Source organism: Lemur catta, chromosome 9 (genome assembly GCF_020740605.2).
Source record: "Lemur catta isolate mLemCat1 chromosome 9, mLemCat1.pri, whole genome shotgun sequence".
Classification (NCBI taxonomy): Eukaryota; Metazoa; Chordata; class Mammalia; order Primates; family Lemuridae; genus Lemur; species Lemur catta.
This window is the reverse complement of record NC_059136.1, coordinates 23,624,385-23,644,050: the sequence shown is the minus strand read 5'-3', so window position 1 is coordinate 23,644,050 and position 19,666 is coordinate 23,624,385. Positions and strand designations below refer to the sequence as shown.

At 60.4% G+C, this 19,666-nt stretch overlaps 2 protein-coding genes across 5 annotated transcripts; one reads left to right on the top strand and one right to left on the bottom strand.

Moving 5' to 3' along the window:
• Positions 1-4,073: 4,073 nt before the first annotated feature.
• On the top strand, positions 4,074-9,184 carry GSDMD (gasdermin D). Of its 3 annotated transcripts, none has more exons than XM_045561339.1 (11): positions 4,074-4,273; positions 5,538-5,758; positions 5,967-6,159; positions 6,769-6,937; positions 7,176-7,278; positions 7,532-7,585; positions 7,883-7,978; positions 8,118-8,290; positions 8,370-8,511; positions 8,604-8,677; positions 8,788-9,184. In XM_045561339.1, the coding sequence occupies exons 2-11, from the start codon at positions 5,542-5,544 to the stop codon at positions 9,025-9,027; spliced, it is 1,461 nt and encodes a 486-aa protein (XP_045417295.1). In that variant the 5' UTR covers positions 4,074-4,273; positions 5,538-5,541; the 3' UTR covers positions 9,028-9,184. The 3 variants fall into 3 exon arrangements, with proteins under 3 accessions (XP_045417295.1, XP_045417293.1, XP_045417292.1); XM_045561337.1 differs by lacking the exon at positions 4,074-4,273 and adding an exon at positions 4,353-4,509; XM_045561336.1 differs by lacking the exon at positions 4,074-4,273 and adding an exon at positions 4,353-4,509 and having other exon boundaries at positions 5,506-5,758.
• A 3,993-nt stretch (positions 9,185-13,177) lies between these two features.
• Positions 13,178-19,655, bottom strand: MROH6 (maestro heat like repeat family member 6). Of its 2 annotated transcripts, XM_045561330.1 has the most exons (14): positions 17,704-19,655; positions 17,330-17,482; positions 16,997-17,151; positions 16,293-16,410; positions 15,890-16,077; positions 15,669-15,806; positions 15,383-15,497; positions 15,127-15,270; positions 14,882-15,055; positions 14,532-14,699; positions 14,132-14,251; positions 13,796-13,898; positions 13,622-13,687; positions 13,178-13,486 (listed from the first exon to the last, which is right to left on the bottom strand). In XM_045561330.1, exons 1-14 carry the CDS (start codon positions 17,953-17,955, stop codon positions 13,266-13,268), a joined length of 2,115 nt encoding a protein of 704 aa, XP_045417286.1. In that variant the 5' UTR covers positions 17,956-19,655; the 3' UTR covers positions 13,178-13,265. The 2 variants fall into 2 exon arrangements, with proteins under 2 accessions (XP_045417286.1, XP_045417287.1); XM_045561331.1 differs by lacking the exon at positions 14,882-15,055.
• Between the last annotated feature and the right edge of the window lie 11 nt (positions 19,656-19,666).

Here is a 19,666-nt window from a genome sequence, read left to right as displayed (position 1 = left end):
GTCAAGTCCGGTGGAGGCCATGCAGGCCATCCTACAGAGCATGGGTTCCTCTGCCCACTGGCCCTTCCTAGTCCCACAGCACCCTGCCTTTGCTGTCCTGGGGTGAGGGGCTCTTTCTGGTTCTGGGGCACCTGGCTCCTCCCCATGCCTCTACCCCAGCACTTGTCTCTGGGTCCTAATGACCTGCTCTGTTGCTCCCGCTCCCAGGGGCTGGGCACCCCTCAGGCAGAGGCTGCCTGTCACTGCGTATGCCCACCCTATAGGAGCTGCCCAGTGAGGTTCCTCTTCCTTAGAGCCCAGCGCCCCTTTACCCCATCAACTCTGCTGACCCCTCTCCATCATGGCAGGAAGGGACAAAGTGTTTTCCCTGGCTCTGGACCCCCAGGTACTGCCAGGGCCTTGCCCAGGGTGGCCTCACCCACCTCTGTAAACTGGCAAGAGAAGCCCTACGACACAGGTGGCCTTGAGAAGTATGTAATGTCCTCCCCACCCCAGAGTTCCTGGTCCTTAAGACTTCCCAGCCCCCCAGCCCATGAATGGAGGCCAGGGGGACTGGGATGCAGGCAGACCCCTCCCTCTGTCCCCTCACATTTCCTCCCCAGCTGTTTCACTTCCTGCACTCTTCACTGACCCCTGTCCTCCAACTGGAGTCAGGAACCCACCAAGCCTAGCACTTCCTGTTTTGGGATTTACTAAAGAACTAAAAATGTGAACAAGAAATTGCACCAGTGATTCCCCAGCCACACCAGCACCCACCCAGCTGTGGTCATGTTAGGTGACAGCCTGCCGGCAGGCGGGCACAATATACCACACCCTCTTTAATTGCCATGGCCACCAGACTGCCCCTCCTGCCCATGGCCTGGGGCCCACGACTGGAGAGAGGGTGATGAGGAGCCAGCCACAGCGAGGCAGGGCAGGGCTTTCCATGAGTTCTGCTGCAGAGGAAGGGAGGGAAGCTGGCTGAGCCAGAGGAAGGGAGGATGCTCAGAGGGGCTCAGCTTCCTGCAGCAGACAACCACTGGCTTGGTACAAGCTGCACACACACCCCCCCACGAACACATGTACCAATATGTGTGCACACATGAACACAAACGTGTACAAATCCAGACGCATGCACAAACACAAACATATACACCTACATGTACAAACAGGAGCACAGGTGCACACACGTGGATGTATACAATATATACATGAACACACACACGTATCATGCACATATATACACACGTGCAAACACACAGCCCTACTCAGGCTGTTGAAGCCTCCTGCTACCACAGCAAGGACACCTGGCTCACACCCAGCTAGTGTGTTCTACGTGAGCTGAGTGGGTGCCCACCACCCAGAGGCCCTCTGCCAGCGAAGCTCTTGGGCCTGCCTGTGCCCAGCCTGGGACACACAGCAGTTCTAGGTTTCTGCTTACACAAGATAATATTTCCTGTCTGTTGGGATCTGAATTCCAACATTCTAATGCATGCACCACCAAAAGTCACCTTCAGCGTACTGACATCTCAGACCTATCAGGGCAGAGACTTTGTCTTGTTCACTGCTGGAACCACATCTGGGAGATCACCAGGTGCTAATACACACTTGCTGAATGAACGAATGACTGTGACAGAGCCTTCAGGGTAAGTCTCAGGCCAGCCAGGTGGAGGGGTGTCCTTGTGTGGCCCCAGAACTTTTTTTTTTTTTTTAAGACAGTATTTCACTCTGTTGCCCAGGCTAGAGTGCTGTGGCATCAGCCTAGCTCACAGCAACCTCAGACTCCCAGGCTCAAGCAATCCTCCTGCCTCAGCCTCCCGAGTAGCTGGGACTACAGGCATGCACCACCATGCCTGGCTAATTTTTTCTGTATATATTTTTAGTTGTCCAGATAATTTATTTCTATTTTTAGTAGAGATGGGGTCTCACTCTTGCTCAGGCTGGTCTTGAACTCCTGACCTCGAGTGATCCACCCGCCTCAGCCTCCCAGAGTGCTAGGATTACAGGCGTGAGCCACCCCACCCGGCCCCCAAAACATCTTTGAGGTAAAGGCCCCAGGGCAGGATATGGTGGTCAAAGAGGGAGGGCTGCCATGGCCCCAAGCTGCCACTGCACTCCTGCCCTGGGCTCTTCTAGCCAGGCTCAGGGTTAGGCTGCAGGTTCCGGGCCAGCAGATCAGCAGAGACCTCCTTGCCCAGCTATACCCAGCTGGGACCTTGACCCTTAGGGGTTGCTAGGGCAGGGCAGAGCAACCCCTAACACCTATGGCCTTGCAGGAATGCCATGAACCCAGCTTCTCTGTCCTCACCATGGAGACTGCACCAAGACAGCCTCCCTAAGTGCTGGCCCCGTCACCCAGCATCGAGAGGCTGCCACACCCCAGGGCCCTGGGTCCTGTGGAAAGTGAGAGTGGGCTCCTTGCCTGCTGGGGTTGGGAAGGGAAGCCAGCCCTGCCCAGCAGCATGTCCTGCGGTGAAACCTTAGACCCACCTGGTCTGCAAAACCACTTGAAAGACCCAGGAGACAGCACCACCAGAGAGTCCTGACTGTGCCCTGTCTCTGCTGGAACCAGGCCCATCCTTAACCTCACAGTGGGCTGGGAGGGCTGGTCATAAGGACCTCCTGCAGGGAGGAGGTCCGAGGCTGCTGACAAGGGCCCACTGTGACTCAGGACAGTAGAGCACTGCAGGGCTGATGGTGAACTTGGGTGTTGCTGCTGGGCTCCCAAATTTTTTAAAGTAACAGCTTTATTAAGATATAATCCACACTGGGCATGATGACTCGAGCTTGTAGTCCCAGCTACTTGGGAGGCTGAAGAGGGAGGATGGCTTGAGGCCAGGAGTTTGAGACCAGCCAGGGCAACATAGCAAGACTCCTGTCTTTGAAAAATAATTGACAAATAAAAAATTATCTGGGTGTGGTGATATGCACCTGTAGTCTTAGATACTCAGGACGCTGAGGCACGAGGATCACTTGAGCCCAGGAGTTCAAGGCTGCAGTGAGCTATGATCTCACCACTGCACTCTAGCCTGGGCAACAGAGTGAGACCTCGTCTCTTAAAAAAAAAAAAATATATATATATATATGTATATTTCATTCACATACAATACAATTCATTCACTTAAAGTGTGCAATTCTGTGGATATTAGCATATTCAGAGGTGTGCAACCATCACCACAATTTTAGAACATCATCACCCCAAAAAGAAACCTCATACCAACTGTGACTCCTCATTCCCACTCCCCCAGACTCTGGCAAGCATTATGTTCCCTTCTGTCTCTATGGATTTGCCTATTCGGACATTTCATAGAAATGGAATCACATACTGTGTTGTCTTTTGTGTCTGCTTCTTTCACTTAGCATGATGTTTTCAGGGTTCACCATGTAGTACAAAGTGTCAGTGCTTCAGCCTGGGTGTGGTGACTCACACCTGTAATCCTAGCACTCTGGGAGGCTGAGGTGGGAGGATCACTTGAAGTCAGGGGTTCAAGACCAGCCTGAGCAAGACCGAGACCCTGTCTCTACAAAAAATAGAAAAATTAGCTGGCCGTGGTGGTGCACACTTGTAGTCCCAGCTAATCAGGAAGCTGAGGCAGACGGATTGCTTAAGCCCAGGAGTTTGAGGTTGCTGTGAGCTAGGCTGACGCCACCGCACTCTAGCCCAGGCAACAGAGTGAGACTCTGTCTCAAAAAAAAAAAAAGTTGGGCACCACTGAATTGTATTCCATTGTATAGGTTCACCACATTTTGTTTATCCATGCATCAGTGGATGAATATTTGGGTTATTTCCACTTTTGGGCTATTATGAATAATGCTGCCATGAACACTGGTGTACAAGCATCTGGTCCTGGCTTTCAGTTCTTTCAGGTATATACCTAGGCATGAAATTGTTGCATCACAAGGTGACTCCTATATGTAACTGTTTGAGGACTTGCCAGACTTGTTCAACAGGGCTGCACCATCTTATTTTTTTTATTTTATTTTTTTTTTTTGCGCCTCTAGATACAATGCCTTAAGAAGCTGCACCATTTTACATTCCCACCAGCAGTGCAGGAGGGTTCCAGTTTCTCCATGGCCTCCCCATCACTTGTTATTTATCTTTTGTTTTACAGTCATCTCAGCGGGTGTGAAGTAGTTCACTGTGGTTTTGATTTGCATTTCCCTGATAACTAATGACGTTGAACATCTTTTCATATGCTCGTTGGCAATCTGTACATTTTGTACATCTCTGGAGAAACCTCTACTCAGGTCCCTGGACTCGCCCAGCTGTTTAGGAAACAGCCAGGAAGCGGAGGTTGGGGGCCGGCGGTCCGGGAGGGGCGGAGGGATCGGTCCGGGAGGGGCGAGGGCGGTCCCCGAGGGCGTCCTGGGCGCGCCGCTGCGTCAGGCCGTAGTTTCACTTTTGGGTCCCGCACCTCCGGGCGCCGTGCTCGTTCGGCGGCTCCCAGGACGAACAGACGCGCGACCCCGACCCGCAGGGCGGCCTCGCTTCACTCTGTGGGCCGGGACCCCTGGGCGCCGACGGTCACGGTGAGCGGCCCCAGCCAGAGCTCACTGGCACCGGGGTGGGGCGCGCCCCCTGGCGCCCGGGAGTGGGGAGGCCCGCGCGCGGGGAGGGGGTGCTGGCTCTCGTGGGCGGCCGACCGGTCCCAGCACCCTCCCGGAAAGCCCGCACTCCCGACCGGCGTGGGGAAGCCCCAGACCTCTAGGGAAGTTGCCCTTGGTAGGCCAGATTGGGTTTGATTCCCAAGGTGGCCCCTCCGTGTGCCTAGGCCTGGTGCCTTCTTGGCCCACCCTCCGATTTCCCAAGGCTCAGTGGCTCAACGGCTTCCTCTGGGAGTGGCTGGCTCTTCCACAGCCTCCCAGGTCTCCTGTGTCCCTACTTAGGCCTGCTTCTTCGGCCTCTGAGCCCTAAGCCTCACTTGGACAAGTGGCCTATGGAGCTCTGCAGAGAAGGCCCTAGGGGACATGGCTGGGATCTGGGGACACTCTGACTGGGTCTTGCTGCGGGCCCCTGTGCCGTGCCCAGGAAGTGGGAGCTTCCATTCTCACCCACCCCCAGCTCTCTCAGCTCCTGTGGATGGAGCATTGGCCTGGGAAGCCCCAACACCCAGACCTTGCCCACCCTTCCTTGGTGGGTGTGTGGCCCTAAGCCTCCTTGGACTGCTAAGGTGATCCAACCCTCAGTGGGTGGCCAAGGGCTGCCATCCCCAACCCCCAGTGCTGACTGTCCCAGGACCTGTTCCCAGTGGCCATGAAACAGATGGTGTGAGTGGCCTGAGTCCTACTGAGGGTGGTGAGTGATGTCTCAGCCTGAAGGTGCTCATGGCCTCTGGAGAGATGAACAAGTGGGCAGCAGGGTGGACACACTGTTTCTTCCTCTGCCGGGGAGTGGTTAAGGGCAGGGGATTTCCATCAGCGAGAGCGTCCTGGGACTAGCTGGGCAGACTAGCTAAAGTTCCCTGCCATTGGAGGCCTCCAAGTACTAATCCTTCACCCACTCTCTCCTGCTCATCCCACCCTGAGGGCACAACGCCTGACCCAGCCACCCTCCTCAGGAGTATGGTGTCAGCCTTTGAGCGGGTGGTCCGGAGCGTGGTCCGGGAGCTGGACTGCAAGGGGGAGCTCATCCCCGTTGACAGCCTTCAGAGCGCTGCTGGCTTCCGGCCCTATGGTCTGGTGAGCAGGAAGCCCTCAAGTTCGTGGTTCTGGAGACCCCGCTACAAGTGTGTCAACCTGTCAATCAAGGACATCCTGCAGCCTGACGCCCCAGAACCAGGTACCCAACCTGGTGCTGAGACAGAGCCCAGGCTTGACCTGATGGAGGAAGGGATGTGGCCAGTCCCTGCTGGGCCCTGCAAGCTCTGGTCTCTGGGCCTCCGGGCCTCTGCTTCCAGAGGCAGAGCCTTTTTAAGGGTCCCACTGCCCTGGGGGTGGGACAGGGCAGTGGCTGGTGGAACAGCGCCTCAGGCCTGGTCTTGCCCCAGATCTGGAGCGCAGCGGCCCCTTCCTCTTCTACGATGCCATGGATGGGCAGCTGCAGGGCAGCGTGAATCTGGCAGTCCCGGGGCAGGGGAGGATCTCAGGTGGGGCCTCAGTGTCTGACAGCTCCAGCGCCTCGATGAACGTGTGTGCCCTGCGTGTGGACCCCAATATCTGGGAGGCCATGCACCAACAAAGGTGAGCCCTGACCGGAGGCATGGGGTCCCTGCTGACCTCAGGCAGCCTTACTCTTAAGGAGTGCCAGATCATGACCTTGGGGCATCAGGAAAGCCCTAGAGGCGATGTCTGTGCCAGCACAAAGGGGAGGCCCAGAGGCGAGGAACGCTGTGGCTGGTGGTGGGTTGTCAGGGAAGAATACTGCAGAGGCCATTTGGGGCCTCAGTTACCAGGATGATATCCTGAGGGCAAGGGTGGCCAGGCAGGGCCTGGGGGATCTGGGGTCCCCCAGGCTCTGTGGGGAGGGAGTGGTGTGGACATCAGAGTACACAGGAGGGGACCACTAGCTCAGAGTCCAGACTTGATATTTGACCCTAGGGAATGGAAGGTGAAGAGCAGCCAGGCAAGGCGGTGGGCACCTCCAGGGGCCCATATGTCCCCCCTGGGCCTCATCCCTGCAGACACTGTTGGGAGCACCCACAGGGGGTGCCCATGCCTGGGTATCTTCAGGCTCCTGGGGGTCCCTCTGCCTCAGCCCACCTCATGGCAGAGCAGCCATGAGGAGACGGAAGCCTTCGTTGTTCTTCTGAGGGACACACCCCAATGAGCTTTCTGCCCTTCGGGCCATAGGCGCCTGCGGCAGCCAGAGCACAGAGTCCTGCAGCAGCTGCGGAGTCGAGGGAATGATGTGTATGTGGTGACAGAGGTGCTGCAGACACAGAAGGAGGTGGAGGTCACCCGGACCCACGAGCGGGAGGGCTCAGGCCAGTTTGCACTTCCCACAGTCATGTGCTTCCAGGTGTGTGGCCAACCCCATGCCATGCCTGGCCCCATGTGGACATGGGGCAGGGCTTGTGGGACAAGAGAGCAGCCTCCCAGCAGCAGGGCTGGGCTCTGCCGGGTCCCCTCGGCACAGCTCTGGCCCTCACTTGGCTGAGCTTGGCTTGCCCACGCCCTCTGCTGCCCACCGTTGGAGGAGGGCCTGCCACCAGCACCCAGCTCATACCCACAACCCTGTGGCCATCTCCATTCCTCAGGGTGAGGGCCAAGGACACCTGAGCCAGAAGAAAATGGTCACTATCCCCTCAGGAACCATCCTTGCCTTCCGGGTGTGCCAGTTGATTATTGGCTCTGACTGGGGTGAGCTGGAGCCAGGGTGCCTCTGGGGCCCGGGCTCTGTGGCAGGGAGGCCTGGGAGAGCCAGCGGCTGGCTAGGGGCTGCTGTGGGCATGTGGCTGCACAACTTCCTGGGTCAGGCAGGGTGGCTGAGGGTCCTGTGCTCTGGTGTGGGAGTGACTGGGCAGGGCCTGGACTCTGGGGTCCCCAGTGGTGAGGGAGAGGCCAGGACCCCACATGACTTACCTCCCTCCATCCAATCCTGCCTGGCTGCCAGATATCGACCTCTTCCCAGATAAGAAGCAGAGGACCTTCCTGCCATCCCGCCACGGTGAGGCCCAAGGATGCCCCACCTGGCCATTCCCTTGGTAGTGGAGGCCTTCTCCCTGTGTGCTCTGGGCACAGGGTGGACGAGCAGCCTCCTGAGATGGTGGCACTCCATGTACACACACAGGGCAGCACAGGGACAGGCTGACCCTGGCCTTCCTCCCTGCCTTGGGCAGCCAGTACCAGGGGTGGGGACCAGGGCTGGGAGGGCAGGGAAGGCGTTGACCCCCTTTGGCTCAGGTACTTGCCCCGGCACTGACCAGCCCTGCGCTCCCTCCCCTGTCCACATGCCCCTGCCCAGGCCACGGGTTTTCTAAGAGGACACATAGCGAGCAGCAGCCGAGCTTTGGCATCTCCTCGATAGAGTCCATCTCTTACCGCCTAAAGTTCCTGGCAGGTCAGTGCCCTCTTGACCACCTCTGGGACCCTGTGGCGGGGGGGGGGGCTCTTCTTCTGCCCCTGGGGTCTTCCCATCCTGACCAGGGCTTTCCAGGGCCCTTTGGCACCCAAGCAATGCCGGCCCTCTGTCCCTGCAGATGGGCCCTTTGAGAAGCAGGTGGTCACTGAAGACTTCCAGGGCCTGCAGGCAGAGGTAGGAGCCAGGTCCATGGAGCTGGAGCACATGGAGCCAGGGCTGAGCCGACAGCTGCTGGGGGCCCTGGTTGCGGTGCTGCGGAACAAACCAGCCCTGCAAGCCTTAGAGGATTCGGTGAGCTGGGGAGAGCGCCAGAGGGTAGACAGGGCCTGCCCGGCCAGCCCAGGCTCACCTGCCCCTCCCATGCCCACAGCTGGAGCAGGGCCTGTGCTGCGGGCGGGCAGAACCCCTAGACGGCCCGGCGGGTGCTATCCTCGAGTGCTTGCTGCTCCCCTCTGGGATGCTGGTGCAGGAGCTTGCCAACTCCATCTTCTATCTGCTGGGGGCACTGACCGGTGAGTGGCCCCTGTGCTGGCGCAGGAGGGAAGGGTAGGGGTGTTCCCAGCCGGGCCTTCCAGAACCCCTCTCACCCAAGGTCTCTCCCCAGTGCTGAGTGAAACCCAGCACGTGCTGCTGGCCGAGGCGCTGGAGACAGGAGCCCTGCCAGGGCAACTCAAGCTGGTGAGAGGGCGTGGGGTATAAGGGCCGGGCTGGGCTTGGGGAAGGGGCGGTACAGGCTGGAGCATGATGCCTGTGGGCCCCCTCTGACCAGCCACACCTTGCCCTGGCAGGTGGGGAGCCTCTTGGAGCAGGCCCCGTGGCAGGGGTGCAGCACCGTGTCCCTGCCCCCCGGGATGCTGAGGAGCAGCTGGCATGAGGGGGCACCAGCCTGGGTCCTGATGGAGGAGTGCGGCCTGGAGCTGCAGGTAGACGCCCCCCATGTGCACTGGGAGCCGCAGGCCCAGGGCCCCACCTGTGCGCTGTATGCCTCCATGGTGCTGCTGTCAGGACTGAACCAGGAGGCCCGCTAGCCTGCACCCAACACACCGGAGCAGCCCTCCAGGCAGGGCAGTCAGTGCACACCCAGCTGCCAGCCTAGGAAGTCCAAGAGCCCAACTTAGCCACGAGGCTAGTTGACCACGGGGCTGGAAGTTGGGGAAATTCAATAAATGTGATGTATGGAGGAAAGACTGGGGGCACTGGGTTTCTGAGGGGTCCTGGATCTGGGGTGGCGTAGGTAGGGGTGGATAGCTGTGCCCGTGCAGCATCTAGAGGGGTGTAGGGGCCAAGAATAGGCATGTCTCCCATAGCTCCTTGCACACCATGGGGCCAAGAGGAGCCTGCCCTGTGTGCTTGGACTTGCCTGCTCCACAGTGACCAGCACATGGCCCTGCCCATAGGCCCGCCCCTGTAGTGATGGGCAGGGCGGATAAGGCGAGGTGGAGTCCACCTGGACAGGTCTGTATCTGAGGTACTGACTGAAGGAACGGGGGACATACTGCTGAAGGTTATAGGCCCATCCTTGGCCCACAGGGGCTGTAGGGGTGCATGGGTGGCTGATGACAGACAGACCATGCCCTCCGGGGGCCCACATGGGAGGTTCCTGGAGAAGTGGTGACCTGCACTGAAAAGAAACTGGCCTTGGTCTGGTTCACCCAAATCCACTTACACTGGAGCGAGGAGGCTCCTGGCCTGAGCTGTGGGCCCTGAGAATTCAGCAGGTCTCAGCATGCATGTCAAGCTCACTGCTGGCAGGGCTCAGCAGCTGTGGCCCTCGCATCCCGGGAAGCACGTGCAACAGCTGATGGAGCCAGGGAGCTGCCATCACACCGAGGAGCTTGTACAGCCCATGTTGGTAGGAACTGCAATCTACCTGCCAGTGTCACCTAGCCTTCTGCCCTGGGCACGCTGTCAACACATACCTTGTAGGACTTGCCAAAGAGAAGGGACGGTGGGTTTGGGTATGGCTGGGACATTAAATATCCAAGAATACTTGGGATTCAAGCCCAATAGTGAAACTGATATTGAAACAGAAGACAGTATTCCTTTTTTTTTTTTTTTGAGACAGAGTCTCACTCTGGTGCCCGGCTAGAGTGAGTGCCGTGGCATCAGCCTAGCTCACAGCAACCTCAAACTCCTGGACTCAAGCGATCCTTCTGCCTCAGCCTCCCGAGTAGCTGGGACTACAGGTATGTGCCACCATGCCCGGCTAATTTTTTCTATATATATTTTTAGCTGTCCATATAATTTCTTTCTATTTTTAGTAGAGACGGGGTCTCGCTCTTGCTCAGGCTGGTCTCGAACTCCTGAGCTCAAACAATCCGCCCACCTCGGCCTCCCAGAGCGCTAGGATTACAGGCGTGAGCCACCGCGCCCGGCCAGAAGACAGTATTCCTTCAAATCCTCATGCAAAAGGAGAAAAAAAAAGGCAAAAAGAAAAAAAATATTTTAAAAAATGCACCCCAGATAGCTCAGATCCAAGTTATAGAAACCTAGGACCTAGCCTCCCACACCCAGTGGAGTAAGAAGCTCAATGCCTCTCAGGCTCAGGGTCCTCCTTTGAAAACCTTCTTTCAGGTGACTTGAAAGGCAAAGCCAGGGTGAGTGGGATAGGCACAGCCAGGAAAGCACTAAAGAAGCGGGCACACAGGCACTGCCCCTGGGGCCCTGAGACCTTCAAAGCCAGGCCTTAAAAGACAGGTCTTGGCCAGCCACACCCAAGCCCCATTTGGATAGTCCAGAGCCACCAATGAGCTCTCCAGTGACACAGCCCATCAGCTTTCGGGCCTCAGGACCAAAGCTGACCTCGCCCTGTGGCCAGAGGGCTGCCTGGGAGAAGGGAGTGAACATGTCAGGATGCAGCCACACACTTACCCTCCGATCCCAGCCCCCAGTCAGAAGATTTACCTCGGGCAGCTATTCTGCAGTGGAGCTGATGGACCTGGGGCCCCAGCTGTGGCATACACGTGGAGGGGCCAGGCCACCCCAGCAGGGTCCCACTCCCAGAGGCCCTGTGGACTTGACATGAACCTCACACACCAGGCAGGGAGTCCAGTGTGGCTGGACTCATAATAGGCAGATGCGGGGTACAAGAGAAAGCCTGTGCACCAAGCGTCTGCTACAGGATGGGGTGCAGGTGTGGGGCAGTGGAGGTGCTGCCTGCTCACCGTGCGAGGGTAGGCTCTGCAGCAGCGTTGGGGTAGCCCACCGGACTATCCCACTGTGCTCTGGGGTGCAGATGTGCCTGTGATTGGTGGGGGCAATGGGCCTCATGTGCTAACCCCGGGACTGGCTCCCAGGTTGCAAGCTGAGCGGAAGGGCCAGGCTGCTCACTGGGGTTGCCACTGAGGGGATCCATGTGGGCTGCATCCCAAAAGCCATCCCTTCACTTCCATGGGTGTTCCTGGCTGGTCCTGGAAGGTATGGACTCTGGATAGGGGACTGGTGTGAAAACTCTGCAGGCTGACAGGAACACCCGAGATGCTGCCCAATCTCCTTTCCTTCCCTCCTTTCCTTCACTGGGTGTCTGGTGGCCTCCCAGCCTCCTCGGCATTTCCTGACACATGTCTTGTATGTTTAATCCTGTTTTGGCACCTGCTTTGAAGGATCCGAACTAATCCACCAAACTTTGCCGATGGCTCCACAAAGACCCGTGTCCTTGGCCTTGATCCTAACCTGCCCTGAGAATGACCTACAAAGAAGCCCTAACCCTAGTCCTGCCTCAGCTCTGACCCCATCAATTTAGCACATGTTGGACCAGAGCACAGCTTCTCCTCTTTGTCTTCGGGTAAACCCAGCCTGACTCTGGGCACAGCCTGCATCCTGAACCTGCCTGACCTTTAACCTTGCTGCCAGACTAACCGTTACCTCAGGGTGGCCTACTACCTGTCACCCCAGCCTGGGCCAGATCTTGGGCCAGCCAGCTCATCCTAACCATGTTCTCAGATAGACACCCAACCTCTTCAATCTATTTGTATTTATTTTTTTTATTTTTTTGAGATAGGGTCTCATTCTGTCACCCAGGCTGAAGTACAATGGCGTCATCATAGCTCACTGCAGCCTCAAACTCCTGGGCTCAAGCAATGCTTCTGCCTTAGCCTCCTGAGTAGCTGGGACTACGGGTGCATGCCACCACTCCTGGCTAATTTTAAAATTTTGTGTAGAGGTGGGGGGGTCTCACTATGTTGCCCAGGCTGGTCTCAAACTCCTGGCCTCAAGTGATCCTCCTGCCTCAGCCTCCCAAAGCACTGGGACTACAAGTGTGAGCCACTGTGCCTGGCCTCCATGTGGGAGCTATGGAGATGGTGACAATCCTATGGCTGTGCCCGCTGGGCCTTTATGAGGCTGTGCACACTCCTAGTGTGTGCGAAGAGACCCTCCTTAGGAGGAGGCTGCGAGAGAGGCCTTGCAGGGTGATGACATTCCGGGTGGAGCCCACCAGGCCAGAAGGAGGCTTCTCCTTTGTGTGTCCAGTCTCACCTTCCTCATTCAACCCTGTGCAGAGTGTTGAGTGCTGCCACAAGTGCAGTCTGGTGGGGTAGGCATGCCAGCACCCCACACCTGAGCCCACAGGTGTAATCGAGGGCCTGTGGCATCCAGCTGGGAGAGAGGTCAGGGACGTCTTCCAGGAAGGCTATGCTCTGAGGGGGCCTGACACGATGAAGGAGGGTGGGGGTGGGGGATGGCAGCCAGGCTGAGAAGAGACAGCAGGTGTGGACAGGACTGGTCAACACTTCTTGAGCAGAGAGAACATAGGCCAGGAACCTCAGGATGCCAGTAAGGAGTGGGCATGGGTGAGGAGTGGGGGTGATGGCTGCAGGGACAGCGGGGAAGGCCCTCACAGGCCCAAGAGATGGGGCCAGGCATAAAGTGGAGGCCTGGGAAGGGGCAGGAAGCCAGGCTATGGGGCACCAGCTTCAATGCCCCCACCAGACCCGGGCTCAGGAGGCCAGGTGCCCTCCCGGCCAGGTGCCAGGCTCAAGGTTGGGGAGCAGGGCACACTCCAGGGGGCTGGAAGAACAAGAGGCCAGGCGAGGGCAGGCACAGTCATGCGTGCAGGGGGAGGGGCTGAGGGTGGAGGGGACAGACAGAGGGTGCTGCTGTCTCTCTCTGGCATATGGCTGTCACGGTGGTGGGCACCTGGAGAGGAGTCCCGGGGAGTGGGCACCAGCATCCAGCACCAGGCCCAGGGCGCCCAAGCAGGGTGGGGACTGGCTCCAGTATGAGTGGGGTGCCCAAGTCAGACCCCTGATCCTCAGGCTGGGCGCGCTCACGAGCAGCCCCAGCGGTCAGCGAGGCTCCGGCGCTGGAAGGGGCTGTCGGCAAAGACGGGCGCTGGCCGGGTGGACCCGGCGTGGCGCAGGACCAGGACGAGGCGGAGAGGGCCGCGGGGTTGACCCTGGGTGCGGGCCAACAGCGCCACCTGCTGGGCGGACACTCGCGCCGCCGCTGCCACAGCCGGCTGGGTGTCGCTCTGCAGTCGCCCCAGGTCTGCGGAGAGGGTGGCTCAGGCTGCGTGGGAGGGGCGACCTGACCCCTGGTCCTCCACCCAACCGCTCCTGTCCACTCCGCCCCAGCACCCGCCAACCTCTCCAGGCCCCCCGCCGTGGCAAGTCGGGTCCTCACCCTGGAACAGGGAGTCCAGCAAGTCTTGGTGGACGAGGCCCGGGTTGGCATGGTGGATGAGGAAGCCTGGACCACAGCGCAGCCGTAAGCACCTGTCCCACACCCCAGCAGGGAGGGGCTGGCCCAACTCCCAGAATTGGTGCGAGGGACAGTGTGACCTCAGGACTGCCTCACCTATGAGCATGGTGGCTGCATGGCGCAAGGGGTCCTGTGGGCTCCGCAAGTAGCCCTGGGTCTGGCTCAGGAAGTTGGGCACGTGGCTGGGGTATCGCTGAATCTAGGGACATAAATGCTCATAATAGGGTAGGAAAGCCAGTCCTGAGTGGAGAGAAGGCTACAGAGGTGAACCCAGGCTGGGGCAGCACAGGGACCCCCCGGGGCAGGGCAGCATGGCAGGGAGCCTGGTGAGCAGGTTTGGCTCTGGTAGGCACTCAGTTTTGGGGCCCTGGTGAATACTGGAACAAGCGGCAGTGACCACACCCCTCACCCTCACGTGCTTCCCCCACTGACCAGGCGGTGGCAGACACGGCTTAGGGCCTCAGGGCTGTCGTAGTGGGCCACAGTGACCATCTCCTCTAGCAGGCCCCAGCAAAGGGCCTGGTCACAGCGGGCCAGGGTCCACTCTGAGCTCTGGGATAGGAGAAGGGATCAAAGTTGGGGGTCCAGGAAGTGCAAGAGGTGGGGGGGCGGGAAGTAGAGGAAGTGGCCAGAATGAGGGGTGGAGAGTCCAGAGCAGGGGGCTTGAGTACAGTGGCCCAAGGGAAGGCCAGGAACCTGGCGGCACATGACGCCTGCACCTGAGGTCCTGGGCGGGATCAGGGCCCCTGACTTGTGATCTTCGTTGGGAAGGCAGCATGGGCGTGGGGAATGTGGATGGGACAGGGTGGGATGGTCTCCAGGGGCGGCTGACCTCAGCAGTATCCCGGCTGGGGTCGTGGAGGCGCAACAGCAGTGGCATGAGACTCTGCAGCACCAGCTTCCGCAGGGGGCCGCGGAGCCCCAGCCGCAGCCCGCCTCGGCCCCGCCGCACCAGCGTCCCGAGGAGCCCGACCGCCGAGGCGCGGACTGAGTCCCGGGCCTGCGTGGGAGGGCGCGGTCAGGGCGGGCGGAGAGGGAGGGGGGTGCAAGTGTGGGAGGGGGTGGACAGGGCTTAGCGTGGAAGGAGAGAGTCTAGGGAGGGTTGCAGACTCGGGAGGTGATCTGGGGGCGGGGCCTGGTGGGGGGCGCCCAGAGATCCTGGAGGGGCGGGGCGTTGCTCACGTCGTCCAGCAACCGAGGGAGACGCGGCCCCAGCTCAGAACTCAGGAGCCGCACCGGCGCCCTTGGCCGCAGGAGGAGCCTCCGCAGCGCGCCTAGTGCTGCGCCTACGAGCCGCGCGTCGCCCTCGCCCAGCGACCCCAGGAGCGCCGGCAGTAGCGTATTCACGTGCCGCACCTGCTGGGGCAGGGAGTCGTGGTCAATCCCTCACAGACCTCGCTGCCGCCCCGCCCGGCCCCGCCGCTCACCTTCCCGCGATTCAGCGCGAGGTGGCCGAGGCCGAGCAGGCCCAGCCAGCGCACCGTGGGCTCGGGGTCGCCCTGCCAGGTGCAGAGCCGCTCCAGGATGACCTCCTCCCGCAGGAGCCGTGCGGTGGGCGGGCTCTGCAATAGCTAGACGAGGGACACGGGGTCAGCATGCTCTTGGTGCCCGTTAGGCCGTTAGGCCGATGCCGCATAAGGATCAAGTCCACCCCCTCACCAGTCATCTGGGAAGCAGACTCACCCCGGTGAAGAAGGCCATTGCCGTGAGGCGCTGCGGGCTGTCGGTGCTTCGCAGCCGGGGAAGCAAGTCTGCAAAGAGGCCTCGCAGGTGGTGGTCTGCATGCGCCACCATGGCACTGGGGTGGGTTGGAAATGGGAGCTCTCCTTTCGCTTGGGGGCCTCAACCCTCATCGAAGTTTCCATACGACCACCACCCTCATGCCCCCTACCTCTTCCTTGGCCCACCTTCCCAGCACCTGGCCATCAATGAGCCTCCCCCTGGCCAGAGTCCCAAGGCCCCTCCTCACCTGGCCAGCAGCAGGACGCCCTCCAGGTGGGTGTGGGCTCCCACCAACCTCCTCCAGCCTCCTGCCTGCTCCATGCACGTGACAACCATGCGGCCCCCATCCCCAGTGAGCAGGGCCTTCAAGGCCTCCACGGCACAGCTGTAGGTGGGGGCAGGTGAGTAGGCAGTGAGGGTTGAGAGGGCACCGACCTGCCCCCCACTTACCCCAGTGTTGCCTCTCACCTCGCATGGCTGTGTGGTGGCCCTCGGTGGGACAGGACCCAAATCTTGGGAGTATCAAGGGAGTGTGCACTGCTGTGAGCCAGCTCATGCAGCTGTGTGACCAGTGCCAGCAGCAGGTGCGAGTAGAAGCCCCGAGTGGCTCCCACACAGCCCGAAATGGCCAACATCTCCCCAAGAGCGCGAGTGGCCTGCAGAATGAGTGGCCCATTCAGGCCTGGGCGTGCCTGGAACCACTCGAGCACCAGAGGGGTGGGGATGCTTCAGACAAAGCCTCAGGACATTCTGGACTTGCATTGCTCAGGGGGGAACTTGCTGCCCACCACACCCCCACCCCCCAGTTCTGACTCTCCCACCCCCTCTGGCCAGGCAGCCCCCCCTAGCAGCGCTGGCTGAAGCCACCTACCGCCAGCGCCTCCGGCTGGGGCCCTGCAGCGCCCTTCAGTGCCCACAGCAGTTGCACCAGCACCTGCCCATTTACGCGCTGGTTCCGGCTTAGGCTGCGCCAGAGCTCGGCTGCTGCCCTGAGGGGTGGGGTGGGGATGCTGGCGTGAGACAAGGGTCTGGTGGGGTGGAGAGGGGATGGAGGCAGCCAGCAGGACTGCAGCAGGGAAGAGGCAGGTGAACAAGCCCCCACCCCCTAATCCCAGAGAAACAAAATAACTGGCACTGTGCAGACCACAATGCTGCCAGTCGATGAGATCAGCTGCCGGGTTGAGACCTCTCGGAGCCCCAACAGGTCAGTGACAGTGAAGCAAACCTGGCATTAAAAATCACATCAGAGACTAGGACCAAGGATAACTTCTGGGGCACATTAACCAAAAAGCCAGGGGCAGCATGGCCGACAGCCACTCAGCTCGCTCACCCCACGCTGAAGCACAACCCAGCTGGTCTCCAGGGGCCACTGAAGCCCCAAGACACGAACAGGCATCTAAGACCCTGAGGCTGGAGTTTGCAGAACTAAAGGTGCAGGGTTCGGGACAGAAGTCTAAGGGAAAGAATAAGGAAGTTCTGCCCCCTTAACAGCCTGGGGCCAGACTCCACACCCAAGCGGGAAGGAAGCTTCATAGGGGCCTCAGGGCTGCCGCACAGGTGGGGCAGGGCGGTTACCAGTCAGGGGGCAGTGAGCGTGGTAGCAGCGCACACACCACGTCCCTTGAGTGCTCCAGGGCCAGTGCGCTCAGCACCCGCAGGGCCGCCCGCCGGGGCCTCCCCTCAGCCAGGCTGGGCACTTGTGCCAGCAACCCAAGCACCAGAGCACGCACCTGGGGTGGAGGGGGCCAAGGTCAGCAGTCAGGCCTCCTCTCGCCAGCACCCCACCCCACCCATCAGGAGCGGCCTGAAGGGGGGCCATGCTTCAGACCACACACTCCAATCCCCACCCCCTACCTTGGAAGGGGCCCCAGCAGGGGTCTGTCAGGTAGGAAAAGGGTGAGGGCTGACCTGGTCCTCTAGCTGTGCCCCATGGGCCTCCAGGGCTGAGGACAGGGTGATCGCTGTTGCCTGGGTCCCTGCAAAGCCAGCCTCCTCCAGGCAGGCAGCCGTGTACAAGGCAAGATCGGCAAGAGCCCCCTCCTCCCAGGAACTCTGGGAGGCCTACGGCAGAGGGTGGGGTGTTTGAAGTCTGCGAGCCTCCCCCAGGCTCCCCACCCCTCCCAGCTTCCTGCAAAGCACACCCTACATTGCTCCCTGGCCTGTCTTACCTAGACCTTCCCCAAATCTGGCACCCCTCCATACGTCTGGCATCCTCATGAGTTCAGAGATGAGCCGGGAGCCCCCAGGCCCATCCCCACAGCATTCCTTCCCTCACCACTCACCTGATGGGGTCCCGGCTCCAGGGCACTGCTCAGGGAGCAGGGCTCACTGCCAGCTGTGGGCACAGCAGCCCCACTTCCAGGCTCAGCCTTGGCGGCGAAGCCAGGTGCCTGCGCCTGGGTCTCGGGCTGAGGGCCTGTGGAAGAGGGGCCTAGGGGCTGCCCCTGGCTGGCCCTGATCCCTTCAGCCAGAGCTGTCAGGGTTAGAGCCCCTACAGGGGCCCCCCGGGTGCGGCCCCACATACCCCCAGCCATGGCTGCCCCAGCCAGTAGCACCTGCCCCTGCTCCTCCTGGGAAGTCGTGCCCAGGCCTGACCTAGAAGCAGGCCCCGGGCGGGACCACAGGCGGGCCCCTGGACAGGTGTGGTGGTGCGTGCGTGAGCGTGCACTCTATGGGGAGGGGACTGGGCAGCCACTCAGAGGTGCCTGCTGTGGGCTTGTGAAGGGCCTCCTGCCCAGACTGTGGGAGGCGACTGCCCAGCCTGTCCACGCTCTGGCTCTACCCACCAGGGCCCTGGGAAGGGGCAGGATCCCCAGGAGGTAGCAAATCCACAAAGAAGGGTGGATAGAAGCCCTTAACCCTGACTACCGGCTCTTGGCCAGGGGCCCAGGGCAGTTGTGGACAGCCCTGAGGAGGCCCCAGCAGGGTCCAGGAGTCTGGATCCAGCCCAGAGCGGAGGCCTGATTCAGCCCTCAAGAAGCAGCAGGGTCTCAGCTGGGCCAGGGGCTGCACTGGCCCCCCTAGACTCCAGCCCCATCAGACATCCTGGAATGGGCATAAATGGGTAAACTGTCACCATCTCCGAGCTGAGGGCAGCCTGGGGAGGGGGCTACCAAATAAAGCCAGATGAGCTGCCACCTCTTGCAGGTGCCCACTGTTGTTGAGGTGCACCCTTCTGGGTCCTCGGCAGGTCTGAGGTGGTGACCCCCACCCCAGCGGGGCCCCTAGGAGCGCACAGCTAATACTGGTGCCCTGTGGGCGCCTGGAGCACAGTGTGTTCTGCCCAGCATGTGTATGAGTCTGTATCTCTCCCCTAACTCATGTTCCCCAGGGCTGGCCTGACCAGGCCTCTGCCCCAAATTCCCGCCTCCATCCTCACCCAACCACACAGTGGGCGCTGCCCAGCCCTGAGCCCTGCAGAGCCAGATGAGCTGGTCCGGTGGAATACCTGGCAGGCAGAAGTGCTCCCGGAAGCACCCGAGACAGTCGGCATTCCCCCCACGCCCTGGCCTGTCTGTGCAATACTGGGCTGCCTGGACAAGGGCCCAGGCCCCCAACTTCCGCTTCCTGCCAAGCCTGGAACCTCTCTCCTGGCGGTTCCTCTATAGTCCAAGTTGCCAGGGCGGGTGGAGCCCTGAGATCTCTAACTTGCCCGCACAGAGGCAGGGCCAGCCCTGCACACAACCAAGGAGGCTGAGGCCGGCCCAGGACCCGCTGGCTGTGTCTGGAGCTGAGTTGGCTCCTGGAGCCTCAGTTTCTTCTCCACCCTTCCTCCCCATCCCAGGCTGCTGGGTCAGGTGCCGAGCCCCCAAAGCCAGGGCCTGGCTGGCCCATGACAGATACCAGGGTTGTACGGGGCTGACAGCAAGCAGCAATAGCAGGAGACATCTGGCTCTGCCTCTGGCTTGGGAAGCTTGAGATGTCTTCACCACTCCTGAGCCAGGGGACAGTGCCCTAGGCAGGCATGGGATCCCAGGGCCATGTCTGGACCCTCTATGTGGCACCCCAGCCCCACACCAAACCCAGCCTCCCTCTGATGAGGACAAGTCTTCTGCAGTAACTCTTCCAATGTGAGGCGGACACCAAAGCCCTCCCCCTACCTGAGGCCCTGCCTGCTCCAGTGTCAGGTCTGGCTCCCCACAGCCCAGCTTCCTGGGCCGGGGACACTCCTCGCTGCCTTTTGGGCCTCCACCCAGGGCTATCTCCCCACCCTGGCTGGACCTGTGCTTCCCCTGGGAGCATGAA